General features: G+C 60.9%; 9 protein-coding genes across 9 annotated transcripts, besides 6 other annotated features; 4 read left to right on the top strand and 5 right to left on the bottom strand.

The window, feature by feature from the left end:
- Nucleotides 1-160: 160 nt before the first annotated feature.
- Nucleotides 161-2,184, bottom strand: EKO05_0007715 (ferrioxamine B transporter; the record flags this gene model as incomplete). The annotated part of the gene is made up of 5 exons (XM_038941179.1): nt 161-936; nt 986-1,043; nt 1,091-1,680; nt 1,757-1,832; nt 1,885-2,184. 5 exons carry the CDS (start codon nt 2,182-2,184, stop codon nt 161-163), a joined length of 1,800 nt encoding a protein of 599 aa, XP_038797144.1.
- Nucleotides 2,185-2,230: 46 nt separating this feature from the next.
- Nucleotides 2,231-2,264: a tandem repeat.
- Nucleotides 2,265-2,562: 298 nt separating this feature from the next.
- Nucleotides 2,563-4,232, bottom strand: EKO05_0007714 (uncharacterized protein; the record flags this gene model as incomplete). The annotated part of the gene is made up of 3 exons (XM_059637110.1): nt 2,563-3,653; nt 3,707-4,078; nt 4,124-4,232. 3 exons carry the CDS (start codon nt 4,230-4,232, stop codon nt 2,563-2,565), a joined length of 1,572 nt encoding a protein of 523 aa, XP_059493093.1.
- A 399-nt stretch (nt 4,233-4,631) lies between these two features.
- EKO05_0007713 (mitochondrial 54S ribosomal protein YmL35) lies at nt 4,632-5,999 on the bottom strand (the record flags this gene model as incomplete). Its single annotated transcript, XM_038941158.1, has 2 exons — nt 4,632-5,374; nt 5,435-5,999. The coding sequence occupies 2 exons, from the start codon at nt 5,997-5,999 to the stop codon at nt 4,632-4,634; spliced, it is 1,308 nt and encodes a 435-aa protein (XP_038797146.1).
- A 12-nt stretch (nt 6,000-6,011) lies between these two features.
- Nucleotides 6,012-6,113: a tandem repeat.
- A 10-nt stretch (nt 6,114-6,123) lies between these two features.
- On the top strand, nt 6,124-8,015 carry EKO05_0007712 (54S ribosomal protein yml6, mitochondrial; the record flags this gene model as incomplete). Its single annotated transcript, XM_038941041.1, has 2 exons — nt 6,124-6,354; nt 6,411-8,015. The coding sequence occupies 2 exons, from the start codon at nt 6,124-6,126 to the stop codon at nt 8,013-8,015; spliced, it is 1,836 nt and encodes a 611-aa protein (XP_038797147.1).
- Nucleotides 6,180-6,226: a tandem repeat.
- Nucleotides 7,042-7,079: a tandem repeat.
- Nucleotides 8,016-8,323: 308 nt separating the features above from the next.
- On the bottom strand, nt 8,324-9,136 carry EKO05_0007711 (uncharacterized protein; the record flags this gene model as incomplete). Its single annotated transcript, XM_038946377.2, has 1 exon — nt 8,324-9,136. One exon carries the CDS (start codon nt 9,134-9,136, stop codon nt 8,324-8,326), a length of 813 nt encoding a protein of 270 aa, XP_038797148.2.
- A 432-nt stretch (nt 9,137-9,568) lies between these two features.
- On the top strand, nt 9,569-10,271 carry EKO05_0007710 (autophagy protein 16, interacts with Atg12p-Atg5p; the record flags this gene model as incomplete). Its single annotated transcript, XM_038941127.1, has 2 exons — nt 9,569-9,653; nt 9,709-10,271. The coding sequence occupies 2 exons, from the start codon at nt 9,569-9,571 to the stop codon at nt 10,269-10,271; spliced, it is 648 nt and encodes a 215-aa protein (XP_038797149.1).
- A 525-nt stretch (nt 10,272-10,796) lies between these two features.
- On the top strand, nt 10,797-11,958 carry EKO05_0007709 (COP9 signalosome catalytic subunit rri1; the record flags this gene model as incomplete). Its single annotated transcript, XM_038941145.1, has 2 exons — nt 10,797-10,821; nt 10,910-11,958. 2 exons carry the CDS (start codon nt 10,797-10,799, stop codon nt 11,956-11,958), a joined length of 1,074 nt encoding a protein of 357 aa, XP_038797150.1.
- Nucleotides 11,959-12,104: 146 nt separating this feature from the next.
- Nucleotides 12,105-12,136: a tandem repeat.
- Nucleotides 12,137-12,293: 157 nt separating this feature from the next.
- On the bottom strand, nt 12,294-13,949 carry EKO05_0007708 (Glutamate--tRNA ligase; the record flags this gene model as incomplete). Its single annotated transcript, XM_038946378.1, has 1 exon — nt 12,294-13,949. One exon carries the CDS (start codon nt 13,947-13,949, stop codon nt 12,294-12,296), a length of 1,656 nt encoding a protein of 551 aa, XP_038797151.1.
- Nucleotides 13,950-14,349: 400 nt separating this feature from the next.
- EKO05_0007707 (DnaJ-like protein xdj1) lies at nt 14,350-15,786 on the top strand (the record flags this gene model as incomplete). The annotated part of the gene is made up of 4 exons (XM_059637109.1): nt 14,350-14,352; nt 14,409-14,465; nt 14,519-14,987; nt 15,041-15,786. The coding sequence occupies 4 exons, from the start codon at nt 14,350-14,352 to the stop codon at nt 15,784-15,786; spliced, it is 1,275 nt and encodes a 424-aa protein (XP_059493092.1).
- Nucleotides 14,756-14,785: a tandem repeat.
- Nucleotides 15,787-15,840: the final 54 nt, after the last annotated feature.

Below are 15,840 nucleotides of genomic sequence, written 5' to 3'. Positions count from 1 at the left end.
CAAAGCAGAGCCCCAACGTTCGATTTGACCACTCCAAATCCCACAGTCCTTGCGCAACCCGTCCGAGGAGAATTGAGAGAAGTGAAGAACACCTAGTACACCTCGCTAAACTAGAAACTCTAACCGTATTCGAAACTCCAGATTGAAAGACATAGATCGACTATTGGCGCTCGACTGGCACGCAGTTCAGGTAGGACCTCTGCTGTTCAGGCGATTGCGACATTTCATACCCCTTGTCGGCATCAACTTCTCTCTGTGGGAGCTCTTCATAAGGTAGAGACTGTGTGTCTGGAAGCCTGGGGTTGCGGATGCAGAAGGCGAAGATGATCAATCCGAGACAGGCGCTGGCACCGATGATACAGACTACTCGCTGGAAGTACTTGTATGCTTCGATCACAGCATCCCGCTCTGCTGTACCAGGCGGGAATTGTTGAATTCGATCGAGTGGTCTGTCGTACCACGCATCGGCGACTTCTTTGCTAAGGCGACTCTTGAGCTGAACCGATAGGACTTGGGACATGATGACGCCTGACATTGCGTTTCCGAGCGCGTTACCGACGTTGTAAGTGGCCAAGTATAGTCCTGTGATGACGGCAACGTGCTCATGACTGGTTGCGGCCTGGATGCTAGCTTGAGCAGCGTAAGGAAAGAAGCCACCGGCGATTCCAAGAAGCATCTGAGCTCCGATGATGCCTGCGCGGGTGCCGACGCCACCACGATAGTGTATCATGAGACCGAAAGCGACCATGAAAAGACACGTGCCAAACAGTATGAACGGCTTGAGGCGTCTGACACGGTATACGATCATTCCGACGAAGATACCGGTCAACGTGGAGCAGAAGCTGTAGAGCGCAGCGATACGGTTTGCCGACTTCTCACTTTGATTGAAGGCTACACGTAGAACGGAGAAGAGGTAGTCGCCCTGACAGCCCCATGCTGAAGGCAGTCAGCTTGTTGAAGGCAAGAGTGACATGTTGGGACTTACAGAACATCAGGAAGAAAGCAATCGCAAGCGCGCCCCACACAGCACGATCTTTGAGTAGCTAGAAGGCCGTCAATATCGTAAAGCGGAGTACAAGAATCAACTTACGTAGAATGGAACCATAGGGTGCGGCGCAATGGTTTCCCATCGTATCCAGACCGGGATGCACAGCACCCCAATAACAAGCGGCGCAACAATCTTTGGAGATCCCCAAGAGGCGTCAGGGCCATCAGCAATGGTGAGGGGGACTAGAAGGAACCCAAAGACGCAGATTGTCAGGAGAATGCCGATCGCATCAAGCTGCCAGAACAGTGCTTTGGTGAGTTCCCAACCGCCGTGCTCTTGGAATGGTGTCTTGCAATGCTGGAGATCTCCAGCCCTTTTTGCTTTGTAGCTGACCCACCACAAGGAGCCGAGAAGTGGCAGGACGCAGATCGGAAAAGCTATGCACCAGATCCAGAAGCCGTAACGCCAGGCAGTTGAGCCTCTGACAACCACCAGCACTTCGCCACCGATCCACGTATTGACAATGAACGGAGCGGCTGGAATGTATGAGAACAACAAGCGGGACCGAAGGGAAGTTGTGTCGGCGACAATGACCTCGACAATCAAGACAGCGATCGTGTAGCCAATCTGATAGAAGCAGCTGCCGACGGCAAAAGTTGCGGGACTGTTGGCTGATGCTTCGATGGCTGTGCCTGTGGTATGTCAGCAAGTTGCTAACTGGAGTGCGGCGTCATGCGTAGGCAATGCAAGAAAGCGACCGTGACTTACCTAGGACGTAGAAGACCACGGACACCAGAAGCACTTCAATGCGACCGAACACATCCGCAATTTTGGCTGCCGTGGGCTATTGGTTCTTGTCAGCCACTCCCCTATCGCGATGTCTAGGAGGTACTCACCTGAGCAGCGGCACCTATAACAGCGCGCACCACAGTCACTGTCGCCAAGAGGGAGTGAGCATTCAAGGCGTTCACTGCAATAGGCTGGAAGGCTACTCGCAGCGTACTGTCCAAGCCATAGGCCCAGGCGATGAGCAGAACACCGAAGAGTATCCATGCTCGGTTGGCAGATGTGAGGTGCTCCGCAGTTGCCTCAATTCTCGCAACACCTGGGGAAATGGTGTCAATAGAAGCTCGACCGTTTTGCTCGCCATCGCTGTAGTGCAGTGAGGGCGACACTTTCTCTTCAGTCTCGGCCATGGTGGTGGTTGCTGGAGGGTGCTAGGGTGGTGCAGGAGGTGCAATATGAGGATGAGTGGTGATGGGGGAGTGAGGGTGAGAAAAAGGGAAAGAGGTCACGACCAACAAGTGCAGGTGCCAAGGCGCGCTGGAGTCCTTCACGCCCTTCACGTCCACTTCACGGCGGTGAGCATGGCCGTTTGCGCAGCGGACCAACAGAGCGATGGGAGGAGGAGCTGGATCCAATGGGAACGACCAGTACACTGCACAGCTCTAGGCGTCTCGATCCGACCATTTCTTTACAATTGCGAGCAGCAGGTGTAATGCAAATGCGACCTGGTAAACACACACCATCTCAAATCCACTACATGGACCAAGCTATCCTCGACAGTTCTCGTATCACCACCCACTTTCTTTGGCAAGTACGTCCCAGCCGACGAGTCGCCACACCTCCTTCTTATACCAGTCTTCCACATCTTTATCGTCTATCCTTGCAACATTCTGCAATGAGCCCAGCCGCATGGACGGCTTAGGCTTTGTGAGTACATCAAGAAACTCGTCATCCATCTTGTCGCCGTACATGCAAGCAACCAGCGTTCGCTGGAGGCGATCCTTGGCAAGCGGGCTGAGACGAGCTCTTGATACGGAGGGCAGGTTCTTGAGGCTCAAAGTGCGACCTAGTTTCTTCTGACTCCGGCTGGCGTTGGATGTTTGAGAGTTCATGTGGTTTGGTGCCAGGCCCATGGCGCGCTCAAGCACCAAGACGAGGGCTTTTACTTCGAGACGCGTCCCAAGCGCTTCAGTGTCCTGTCTCACAGCTTCTTCTGTTGATCTTGGTTCGGGCGATGGTTGGATATCGCCCTCCACTGTGCTATTGCGATGTCTGCCGAACGTACAGTAGAACAAACGCCGCCCGACGCGCTCGAGCAAAAGATAAACGAAGCCGTCGAATACTTGTTGGTGTAGTGGATTGGTCTTTTCAAGAAAGCCAAGAAAACCAATCAGTAGGTGAGCCAATGCACGAGCTGGAATGGATTCTTTAGGGACCATGGCGGTTGTCGTATCTCTCGCTCTCTTCGAATCGACTGCTTGCAAGGGTTTCTGTTGGGCGGTATGCCGCGCAACTGATTCCATCGCAGCAAGCACCGTCTTGAACATGTCCGCCAGCTCGCATACAACAAGACTCGAAAGTCGCTGATCGTTGCTCATGTCAGCCATCTTGCTGAGACCGACAAGTACTGCCATGAAGCCTCGCGCGCAAATGGTCATTGCAAGTGCAAAGTTGGATTTATCACGATCCAGAGATGCCGGCCCGGACGTTTGCACACCTTGTCGCGAAAGCTGTCCGTGTTTGTGAGCGACCAGGCGTATGACCTTGCCCAATGCGTTGGCTGTCCGGACCAGTGCGAAGCAAAACGTATCGACATCTGAACTCGTTGTTCGGCAAAGTTTGTACGTCGTAAACAGGGACTCGGTCAGGTTCGTGCCCTCTGCCACTATCTGTCAGCACACAGAGGGGGTCTCTCGCCAGAGGGTAACTGACCTGGACCTAGTCCGTCGAGGAAGTCGAAGTCGTCGTCAATCATGTCCTGGGTCTCAGTCGTGGAGTTTTCGCCTTGTTGGGCGCCCTTGGATCGCTTCGCGTTCCGCACTGGCGAAGCCGTTCGTGCTTTCCTTTTCGACGTGTTCATGGTGTTGATCGAAATTGTATCCGATGTACAGCTTGTACGGCTTGTCAGGGAGTGATTGGAACGCTCGAGCTTGATGTTCTCGCTCCGCAGACCATCACATTCGTCTTGCCATCTCCGGCACTGGTCCTTCCAATACGCGACTAGGTCGAGGTAGTGGCCCTCTTCATGGGTTTCCGACTCAGCTGAGCCAGGCCGCACTTGGCTTCGCAGCCCCAGGACGTAGTCTATACAGTCAGGGATGATGTGGCTTGCGGCAGAAGAATACCTACCTCTTGCCGAGGTCCCTGGCGGCTTTGCTCTGATGATGGCGATGGCCAACGCAACATGCGCACTAGACGGCGTGAAGGGATCTGATGGAGGCTGTGCCTTTGGCGGCATTCTTACGGATCGCTTTGAGCAGGTGGAAGGGGAAGTCTGCCAAACGAAAGATTGCCTGCGAGCGTATGCAAGGTTTGCGTGCGGAAAGCTGTTGCGCCATGCAGTGGCAATACCAGGATCGTAAGTCGGCGTCAACGTTGAATTCAAGCACAGGGTGTAGAGTGAGAGCAAGCGACAAACTGGGGATGGCAGTGATGGGGTTTCACAAGGAAGGTGGGGGAAGCGTGGAGTGGTGAGAGAAAGGGGAAGGCACGTTCAATGTCATCACATCAAGCCAACCAAGCGTGCTGTCGTCGAACATGATGTTCCTTCTGCAAGCTGCAGTATATAGTACACTCACCAGATAGTCACGTGGTGCTCTTTCGCCAATCCGACATGGAGTATCATCGTACAAGTGCTCTAGCGCATGCGCTCTGTCCGCCTCTTGTAGGGCAGCGGCTCGACCCTCTTTCTCTTGAACTCGATGTTGACCTGGTCCGCCAATCCAGCGCGCTCCATGACGGCAGCCATGCTCTCGTCCCACTTTGTCCTGAACAACGTGGCCGTGAGAGGTTTCAGTTTCTGCGACATGACAAAGCTGCGGAGGTTGAAGCCGTCACGTGGGATGGTGCTGAGCTTGGAGATGTCGAATTTCTGAGCCTCCTTCTGCTCAAGGACGATGACAGCTAGGCGGTGGTAAGGTGCGCCCTTGTGCGCCCACGGTGCAAGCCACGGGAGAGCGACCTTGCTCGACTCGGGGGCGTTCTTCTTGTCGTCCTCGGCGATGCGCTGCAGGGGGATCGAGGTCTCGCTGGGCGAGATGCGGATGTTGGAGGCGATGAAGTGGCAGCGGGTGGTGAAGCCATCCTCGTCGGGCACAGGCACGTCGGCGTCGACGACAGCAACGGTGACCAGCTTCTCGGCTGGGGTGAATGTCTGGACGTGCAGCGTGGGCATCTTCTCGCTGACGGCCGAGTCGACAAAGTCTCCGGGCGTGATTGTCTTGCGGCCAAAGGAAAGGTCCACGTCGGCGACCAGGTCCAGCGAACCCAGCAGATCGGGGACGAGCGAGAGCTGGGTGACGCGCTGTTGGAGCACCTTGCGCTTGAACTCGCGCCACTTCTTCTCGGCAAGATGGCGGTAGATGGGCTTGTTCATGTCGCCTGCGGGGGGGTTAGCCTTGGCCATGGCCGTGGCCGTGGTGCGGCGTGCACGGCACGTACCTTGTCCGTCCTCGAACTTCCTCTTGACGACGGGGTCGTTGATGTCGGCGGCAATGATCAGGTCGTGCAGGTGCAGGCGCATGCGGGCCATGCTGTCGCGCTTGGCCTGCTCGCTTGCGCTGGAGGCGGCGACGGCCTGGATGCGCTGCTGCTGCGTCTGGATGGCCCTGAGCTTCTCCTGCCTGTCCTCGTGCAGGACCTTGCGGGCCTCCTGGAAGCACTGGTACGGCAGCTGCTCGAAGGGTATCTCCGCGGTCTGGCGGGCGGCGGACAGGCGCAGGGCCGCCCGGCGACGGCGCGAGCCGACCGGCTGGACGCCTTCTCTGCGCAGCAGACGGCGCTCCTGCTTCTTGTTCTCGACCGTCTCGGGGTCGAGGGTGCCCCACTTCTGCATGTACTCGGGCACCGCGGCGGCGGCTGCTGGCTGCGTCTGCGCGTCTTCGCGGGCGGCGGCCGAGGAGGAGAGCAGGCGGTGCGGCGCGCCAGTGCCATGGGCGGCGGGGAGCTGGCGCACGCAGCGCAGACAGGCGGGGAGATGGCGCATCGCCGGCGTGAGGGGCGCCATTGCCAGCGTCGGGGGGCAGGGAGGGGAGGCGAGGGGCGAGGGGAGGTCGACGAGAGGGTCGACGGGAGGGTCGACGGTCGAGTCGAGGCTCGCTGGACGGCCGACGGCGGACGGGGCGTGCAAAATGTCCAGACGTCCGTGCCCCCGAAACTTGACCACCACGTCCGCCCACCGCGGCCGCGTCCCCGTCCCCGTCCCCGTCCCCGTCCCCGTCCCCGTCCTCGTCCTCGCCCTCGTCGTCAGCACCACACAGCCCGCCATGGCCACCTCCAGGATCTCGGCGCCGCTGAGGGCCATCGCCCGCCCGCTGGGCAGCCCGTCGACCCGGCACGCCGCCCTCGCTGCGCGCTGCACCGTCCGTTGCGCCCTCACCACGCCGCCCCCGTGCCCCGTGTGCTAACAGCTGCACAGAAGTCGATTGCATCCTGCCTCGCCCGCCCGCTCTCCACCTCGCCATGCTCGCGAGCCGCCGTCTCGCCCACGACCGCCTCCGCCTCCGCCTTCGTGCCCGTCCAGCCGCTCGCCCAGCAGACGGTGCTCGCGACCGTCCACCGCTTCCCGTCCCTCGAGCCCCTGCGCTTCGACGTCTTCCCCGCAAATCACCTGCACCTCCCCACAAGAAAGGACGTCCTGCACCGCGCCGTCATCTACGAGGGCGACATGACCCGCCTGGGCACCGCCTCGACCAAGAACAGGTTCGAGGTCCGCGGCTCGGCCAGGAAGATGCGCCCCCAGAAGGGCTCCGGCCGCGCCCGTATCGGCGATGTCAAGTCGCCCACCATTCGCTCCGGAGGGGTTTCCCACGGCCCCCGGCCGCGCGACTTCTCCACCGAGCTGCAGAAGAAGGTCTACGACCTGGCCTGGCGGACCGCCCTCTCCTACCGCTTCCGCAGGGGCGAGCTGATCATCGTCGACAACGCCATGGAGATCGAGAGCCCGTCGACACGCCTGTTGGAGCACGTGCTCAAGTACCAGGCAAAGCAGAAAGGCGGCAAGGGCACGAGTCTGCTGGTCACGCTGGAGGAGCGACCCATGCTCGAAATGGCGCTGGAACAGCTGGACGCTGGCGACCGAACGCTGCTCTGGGACGAGGTCGACGTCAAGAACCTGCTCGAGGGATCGCGCCTGGTCATCGAGCGCGCCGCGCTGCACAACATCCTGCTCTCGCACCAAGAGGACCTCACGCACACACCCATCAAGCCCTGGGATAAGCGCCTCGTCCGATCATCGCCAGCAGAGGAGCTCGAGTCCACCATTGGCTGGCCAGAGTTCCGCGGACTGATGCTCACCGAGCCCAAGGACAGGGACGCCGCCCGCGCAGACGCTTACGAGAGCGTCGCCTCGACACGCTACGCCTATGCCGAATCGCTGCCAGAGGGCCCCAAGCGCACCGAGCTCATGGTCTCCGCCTACAACCTCCTCGCCGAAGCCAAGCAGTACCAGTTCGCCCAACGGACCGGCATGCCCTTTGCCGACTACGCACGCATACAGAACAAGCGCAACGCAACCTCGCACTTCCCCCGCATCCAGGCCCTGGACTACCAGATCACGGCCAAGACACAGCTCGGCGGCACCGCAGAAGAGACGTCGCGCGTCGCGGCCGAGACACACTACGTCGAGGTGCGCGAGCTGGAGGTGGACAAGCAGGACATCATCCATGAAGCTGCGCTGCTCGCCGCGCAGGTGCAGGAGCACGTCGCCGAAGCCCACAGCCTCGCTGGCGACGCCGCAGCCGCCGAGCTAGCGCTGGCCCGGGCGAGCGTCCAGCGCACCAACGTCGACAGCCACGAGCTCGAGCTGCTGTCTGCCCGCGTCGAGCTCGCCAAGCAGAAGAAGTCGCTCGCCCACGTCCAGGGCAACGGCAAGGCTCAGCAGGAAGCACAGGAGCAGATCAAGGCCGCCCACGAAGCGCTCGAGACTGCCATGGCCGAGCAAGAGGCGTTGAACTCGGTCGCGGAAGCCGAGGAGCTCGAGGAGCTCGAGGAGCGGGAGCAGCCCGTGCAAGAGAAGCGGTAGCGTGGTGTATCACTGCACGAAAGGGGTTGGGAGGGTTGTATTATTGTACATGGTATGTGTAGGCAATCTAGGTAGCTGAGTGTAGGATAAGGATACCAAGCTATAGACGGGCGCTGTTCGCTTCTACTCCCCCTTTGATCCGCTCTGGTGTTGGCTGTTGTCACAGTGTGGGTTGGGTACAGTAGAGCGGCGCTGCGAATCTGCATCTCGGCGTTGGCACGTGCGTAGGCATGCATGCATCCCTTCTGCGGCTCGCATGGGAGAGGGCGTGGTGCGCAAGGGTAAGTAAGCGTCTGCCTCTCTGCGTCTCATGACGTGGGTCCATCCCCTGCACTACGCGCTCGCTCGTCACTTTTCTTCTTCTCCTCCATCTTCTTGCCCTCCAACATGATCGTCAGAACGGCGCCGACGTCGCCCTCGCGCTTCACTTCCCTTGCCCCTTTGCACTCGTCCACGGCGCCCACGACCGCCTTGAGCACTGCGTCCGCCTCGTCGGGCGTCGCCTTCCTGCCCCTCTTCTTCGGACCGAGCAGGACCTCGACCTTCCTGCCCTCTGTCAGAAACTGCTGCAGCTTGTTGAGGCGGTGTTTCAAGTCGCCTCCGCCAATCGCCCAGTTGAGCTCGAGGTTCTTCTGCGGCGGGCCGGTGACGCCCTTGGTCTGCTTGCGGACGGCGTCGACCTTGCGCTCGTGCTGGGCGCGCAGGTCGATCTTGCTCACCACGCGGCACACGGGCGGGTGGTCTGGGTCCGGCGTGCCGTACTCATCCACCTGGCCCGGCGTGACCTGCACCAGGTGGTGCGTGACCTTGTTGAAGCTGCTCAGGGCGTCGAGCGTGGCTACGTCCTCGAAGTAGTTGCCGTTGGCGTCGACATAGTTGACTCGTGGCGCGTTGATGGCGCCGTCGATGATGAAGTGGTCGGACAGCGCGTGGCGGCGCGTGTCTTTCCTCGCAAATGTCCTGGTGCGCACTTGGGTCTGGTTCAGCGGCGTGACGGTGGCTGAGGGGGGCCCGAAGGTGGGCGCGAAGGCGGGCGCGAACTGGATGGGGATGCCGTTGGTCGTGGTGCGGAGGTTCGGGGCGACGAAGACACGGTAGAGGGCCCGCGAGGTGCTGGACATGTGGTGGGTGGGCGGCATGGCGGGCGCTCGTGGAGAGGCCGATCGATGGCGATGGCTGGGGGAGACAGAGGGGGGGACAGAGAGGGGGGAACAGAGAGGGGGAGACAGAGAGGGGGAGACAGAGAGGGGGAGACAGAGAGGGGGAGACAGAGAGGGGGAGACAGAGAGAGGGAGAGAAGCAACGGTGATGTCGACGACGGCGGCGGCGGCAGAAGCGTCGAGTAGCGCATGCAACAGCCACTGAGCCTTTTCGAGCACAGGCACAGGCACAAACGTCAGCGAATCGGAGCTCGAGGCTCGCCGAGCCATGCAGATGCACCCCGCTGGCAGCGCCTCCGCAACACCTGCGGGCCCTGCCTGAGCCAACACCACCATGCGGCCAGGAGAGCGGGCGCGCTCACTACGAGACACGACTCTGCGCCACCTGCCGCCATGAGCACGCCGCTCGCCGAGTACCTGTCCGCGCTGGACGCTCGTGATGCGCGCGAGCGAGTGCACGAAGTGTACCTCCACGCCTGTAAGCCTTGGGTGCATCTCGACCGTGGTGGGCCGCAGAGCTGACAAGGCTCCAGACACCCGGCTGGCCGACCGCACGGCTGCACAAGCACAAGCACTGCAGCATGCGTCTGCATCCACAGACGACCACAACACCGCGGCCAGCGACGGCACAGGCACCGCCAGGGGCAAAGGCTCGCCCGCCCCTCTCGACACGCCGTCTTCTGCAGCACTCGTCCAGCTCCGCTCGGAACTGGCTGCCACCCAGAAGACGCGCAGCAGCCTGGAAGCCGAGTTGAGCAGCCTCAGCGCCTCGCTGTCCGCGCTGCAGGCGTCCGACGCGCAGCAGAAGCAGCGCATCGCCCAGCTCGAGAAGCACAGGGCGCACCTCGAACGGCGGGGCAAGGACAGGCAGGAGGAGCTGAAGGGCAAGGGCCGCTTCGTGGAGGAGGTGCAGGATGAGATGGTCGCGCTGAACCTGCAGCTCAACATGGCGGAGCAGGACAAGGACCGGCTGCAGAAGGAGAACGCCGAGTTGACGAGACGGTGGGTCAGCAAGATGGAGGAGGAGGCGAGCCGGATGAATGCGCAGATGGGCTGGGAGGAGCAGGGCGGGCGCCGGAAAGGTTCAAAGGGCTAGCGAGGAGTACCATGAAGGGATGACTTTAGCCATGCTACAGGAATCACTTCGCCATGCTGTATAGATGACTTGGGCCATGCTGTATAGATGACTTGGGCCATGCTGTATGGATTACTTGAGCCATACTATTGAGATTACTTGGGCCATACTATTGAGATTACTTGAGCCATGCTGTAGGAATCACTTCGCCATGCTGTATAGATGACTTGGGCCATGCTGTATGGATGACTTGGGCCATGCTGTATGGATGACTTGGGCCATGCTGTATGGATGACTTGGGCCATGCTGTATGGATGACTTGAGCCGTACTATTGAGATTACTTGAGCCATACTGTAGAAATCGCTTCAGCCGTCGTTTACTTTCACGTCGTGTCGACCCCTCTTCACCGACTGCAGCCTGCTGCAGTGAGTGCAGCTCTTAGCGCCAGAGCTCCAGCTTCCCACCTCCACCGACGCACCTCGGCCTCGACGTCCACTCCCAACCACCACTTCGCCACGCGCTCCCCCTCACATTTCCCCATAACCATGGGGACCGCACTGAAAACCTGGGGTAGGCACAGCCATGACTGCACCTCTTGTCGCCCCCCCGCATGGCCCCACTACACGTGCGTGAGCTTCGATGCTAACAACCCGTCCAGAGCTCGAGAACGCCGTGCAGCTGGTCGACCCCACCAAAGATGCCCTCTACTCGTACTCTGTCCCCGCCCAGAAGGCCCTGGACAACGCACATCCATGGCGCACCGATCCGCACTACTTCACCTCGGTCCGCATCTCCGCCGTGGCGCTGCTGAAGATGGTCATGCACGCCCGCTCCGGCGGCTCTCTCGAAGTCATGGGCCTGATGATGGGCAAGATTGAAGCACACACGTTCGTCGTGACCGACGCGTTCCGCCTCCCCGTCGAGGGCACCGAGACACGGGTCAACGCCCAGGACGAGGCAAACGAGTACATGGTCGAGTTCCTGCAGCGAGCGCGCGACCAAGGCCAGCTCGACAACGCCGTGGGCTGGTACCACAGCCATCCCGGCTACGGCTGCTGGCTCTCCGGCATCGACGTCAACACCCAGAAGACGCAACAGCAGTTCTCCGACCCCTTCTGCGCCATCGTCATCGACCCGGACCGCACCGTGTCCGCGGGCAAGGTCGAGATTGGCGGCTTCCGCACATTCCCAGACAGCTACGTGCAAGACAAAGAGAAGGGTGCGACGATGAAGAACGGCGCTGGCGCCGTCGAGAGCGACGGCTTCCAGACGATCCCCCTCGGCAAGATTGAGGACTTTGGCGCCCACGCAAACCACTACTACCCGCTCCAAGTCTCGCACTACAAATCCACGCTCGACGCAAAGCTGCTTGAGGCGCTGTGGAACAAGTACTGGGTGCAGACGCTCTCCGCCTCGCCGCTGATGACGAACCGCGAGTACGGCACGAAGCAGATCAGCGATCTCGCGCGCAAGACACAGCAGGAGTGCGGCAACAAGCGCTTCAAGGGCAGCGCGGCCGCCTTCCCGGGGAGCGAGAGCCGCAAAGACGCCCTGCCGAAGCTGGGCGCAGCGGGGAGCAAGATTGCGCGCGAGGAGGAAATGGGACTGCTGGCTGCCAAGGTCAAGGACCAGGTGTTCAACTTCCACAGCGGCGGTCGGCCGCCCGCGACGGAGAGCCAGGAGGTGGAGATGGAGATGAAGAGCTGAGGCGGCAGACGTGTGGAGTTGAACCCACTTTATGACACGAGACTTGCAGCCACGAGCATGGCTGGGCTGTGACGTTACGGCGCACACAGAGAGTCGACATGGGCCCTTGTCACTGGCTACCACCACGAGACCAATACAGCAGAGACGTATGTGTGTGTGTGTATGTGTGTATACGTGTATAGCGTGGCACAGAGGCGATGACGTAATGAAGCAAGAGAAGTAACCCACAGTCCACAAGTATCCATAATCCTACACGCATGACACAAACATCAGCATCTTGGTACATCTCACCTCTACCATGTACTCGTACACATACACATGACATGACAACCAACTCAATCGTCAGCACCCAACCGCGCCAACGTCTCCTTCCGACCCAAAATCAACATGATATCATACAGCCTGATCCCTTTCTCCTGCCCCGTCAACGCCAGTCTGAGGTAGTGATAGACGTCCTTGCCGCCGGCTTTACCCTCGGGCCGCCCGTCGATCATGTTGCGCACCTTTTCCATGAGATTGTCACGATCCCAATCAGCGTCTTTGATCTCGGCGAGGAGCTTCGAGCGCTCGACCACGTCGGTGGGGCTGTCGGCAGTGAGATTCGTCGAGGCGGCGGGCCGCAGGGGCTTGAAGAAGAAGGCGTTGCGGTAGAGGAACTCGTTTGCGTTTGTGAAGTTTTCGGCGTCGACGTGCACAATCTTCTCAATGTACGCGTCTGGGCTGGGCCCCGTGAGGGCGCGCCAGTCGTTGGGGTCGTAGGGCGAGTCGGGGCTGGTGAGCAGGGCGGCGACGTTGTCGACCATGTCCTGCAGGGGCTGTCCGCCGGCTTGGGCGCGCAGGGCGGCGTGCTTGCGCTGCAGGTAGTGCAGTTTGCCAAAGGTGACGGTCGTGTTGCCCTTTGTGAATTTGAGGCTGAAATGGGAGATGAGGTCTTGCAGCGTCATGACGTCGCTCCTCTCCTTGTGGCTCCAGCCCAGCAGGGCGGCGAAGTTGGCCAGCGTCTCTGGGAAGATTTCCATGTCCTTGAAGGCGGCGATGTCCGTGTCGAAGTTGCGCTTGGACAGCTTGTTGCCGTTCTCGTCGACCAGCAGCCCCACGTGTGCAAAGGCGGGCGGTGTCCAGCCAAAGGCCGAGTACATGGCGATGTGCTTGGGCGTGCTGGGCATCCACTCGCTGCCGCGGACGACGTGGGTGATGTTCATGAGGTGGTCGTCGACGACGTTGGCGAGGTGGTACGTGGGCAGGCCGTCGCTCTTGAGCAGGATGGGGTCTTCGTACGACGACTCGGTGACGTGGCCGCGGCGGCGGAGGGGCTTGAAGGTGCCGTAGATCAGGTCCTTGTAGGTGGGGTACTGGTCGGGCACCTTGAGGCGCACGACGTGCGGTTCGTGGCGGTGGGCGCGCTCGTCGCTCTCGTCCCTGGGGACCGACTCGCAGGCGCGGTCGTAGTCGGTGGCCAGGCCAAGCTTGTGCCTGTGCTCGGCCAGGGCGTTGAGGCGCTCCGAGGAGCAGAAGCAGCGGTAGGCATGGCCCGAGTCGAGCAGCTGCTGGGCATGCGCGCGGTAGATGGCGCTGCGCTCCGACTGCCTGTACGGTCCGCACGGCCCGCCGACCTCAGGCCCCTCGTCCCACTGCAGGCCGGCCCAGCGGAGGTCCTGCAAGAGGCGTTGCTCGGCGTCGGCGACGGTGCGCTTCTGGTCCGTGTCTTCGATGCGCAGCAGGAACTGGCCGCCTGTGCTCTTGGCGAGGAGGTAGTTGAACAGCGCGGTGCGCAGCGAGCCCAGATGCAGATATCCCGTGGGCGAGGGCGCGAACCGCGTGCGCGCCGGCCTCGACGGGAGCGCCGCATTGCTCTTCTGCTCCCTGGCTGTCTTGGACGAGAGCGGCCGTCGTGAGGCTCGGCAGGCGCGGCAGGCGCGGCCGGCGTACGCGGGCAGCTGTGGGCGCAGCAGCGAAGACGACGAGAACGACGAGAACGACGAGAACGACATGGCCGAATGGACGCCGTGGTCTTCGACAGCTCCGCCGGCTCGCTTACTGTTCCACGGTCGGTAGAGGTGGTTCGTAAGCTACGGCATCCACCAGTCGAGTGCCAAGTTGCTGCTCAACTTTCCGAGGCAGAATCACGCACTGCGCCGCCAATCAGCGCGTCTGGAACTCAGCCGCTGACCGCCTCCGTCTCCGTCTCCCTCCCACCGCCTCAACTCAACTTTTCTGCACCCTCGTTGCGTCGTTTCAATCCTTGGCCCTGTAGATAGCCACGCCTGTGATAGCCCGCCTTCCCAGATCCCCCCCCCCATCCAGCAAACAGTAAAAGCCGCTGCCGCCACTCGCCTCCACTCGCACCCTGCTAACCCTCCCCAGTGACCGACGTCGAGGAAATCGATCTCTATGGTATGCACGGCGCATAGTCACTTGACAGCACCCTTCTGACGCCCCGCTCCACAGAGGTCCTCGGCATCAGCAACAGCGCCAGCAAAGTAGAGATCAAGAAGGCATACCACAAGGTCCGCCCGACCTGTCCATCCGTCTACCCCGCCATTCTGACGCGCAACGACAGGCTGCACTAGCACACCACCCCGACAAGGTCGCCGTCGAAGAGCGCGAGGAAGCAGAGGTCCGCTTCAAGTCCGCCAAGCAGGCCTACGAGATCCTCTCCGACGATGACAAGCGCCACCTCTACGACACCCACGGCATGTCCGCCTTCGACCCCGCCCGTGGCGGCGGCGAGCAGCCAGACATGGACGACATCCTCGCCCAGATGTTCGGCGGCATGGGCGGGATGCCGCCTGGCATGGGTGGCTTCGGCGGCGGCGGCTTCGGCGGCATGCCTGGTGGCCCTGGCGGGAGAAACGTGCCCAAGAAGGGCCGCAGCGTAGAGCAAGCGTACGAGGTCACGCTCGAGGAGCTGTACAAGGGCAAGACAACCAAGTTCTCCAACACCAAGAACATTGTTTGCAACCAGTGCGAGGGCTCAGGTGGAAAGAAGGGCTCCAAGAGCCATGACTGCGGAGTCTGCAGTGGGCGCGGTACGTTTGATGCGCCTTGGCTGGCATTCAAAACCACAACTAATTCATTCCAGGCGCGAAGCAGGTCCTCCGCCAGGTCGGTCCTGGCCTCGTGACCCAAGAGACCGTAGCCTGCGGCAACTGCCAGGGCTCCGGCCAGATCATCCCCGAGAAGCAGCGTTGCAAGAAGTGCAAGGGCAAGAAAGTCGTCGAATCGAAGAACGTCCTCGAGCTGTACATCCCCCGCGGCGCACGGCAAGGCGAGCGCATCGTACTCCAAGGCGAAGCCGACCAACTTCCCGACCAGGAGCCTGGCGACATCATCTTCACCCTGGACGAGGCCGAGCACGAGACATTTGAGCGCGCCGGCGCCGATCTGCGTGCCGTGCTGAAGATCTCGCTCGTGGAGGCTCTGACCGGTTTCAACAGAGTAGTCTTGACACATCTGGACGGCAGGGGCATCCAGCTCAACGTTCAGCAACCGAACGGCAAGGTCCTGCGACCGGGCCAGGTCTTGAAGGTTCCTGGCGAGGGTATGCCGATGAAGCGCAGTGACGCAAAGGGCGATTTGTTCCTCCAGGTTGATATTGAATTCCCCGAGGATGGCTGGCTGAAGAACGACGCAGCGCTCCAGAAGGTCAGGGACGCGCTTCCGGCAGCGACAATTTCCAACGAGAAGCATGAGGAGGTCGAAGAGGTGGAAGTCGAGTACGAGGCCGACATGGAGGACTTCGGTGCCGGATCGGGAGACCCACGGGCAGGCGGTGCTGAGTGGGAAGATGACGAAGAGGAGGCTGGCCCACAATGCGCGACACAGTAAATGGTCTAGATGAGAGATGATTCTGTGAGCGGTACATGACTTGCATGGTTTGGC

Source organism: Ascochyta rabiei, chromosome 13 (assembly GCF_004011695.2).
Source record: "Ascochyta rabiei chromosome 13, complete sequence".
Taxonomy (NCBI): domain Eukaryota; kingdom Fungi; phylum Ascomycota; class Dothideomycetes; order Pleosporales; family Didymellaceae; genus Ascochyta; species Ascochyta rabiei.
This window is presented reverse-complemented; position numbering and strand designations above follow the sequence as displayed.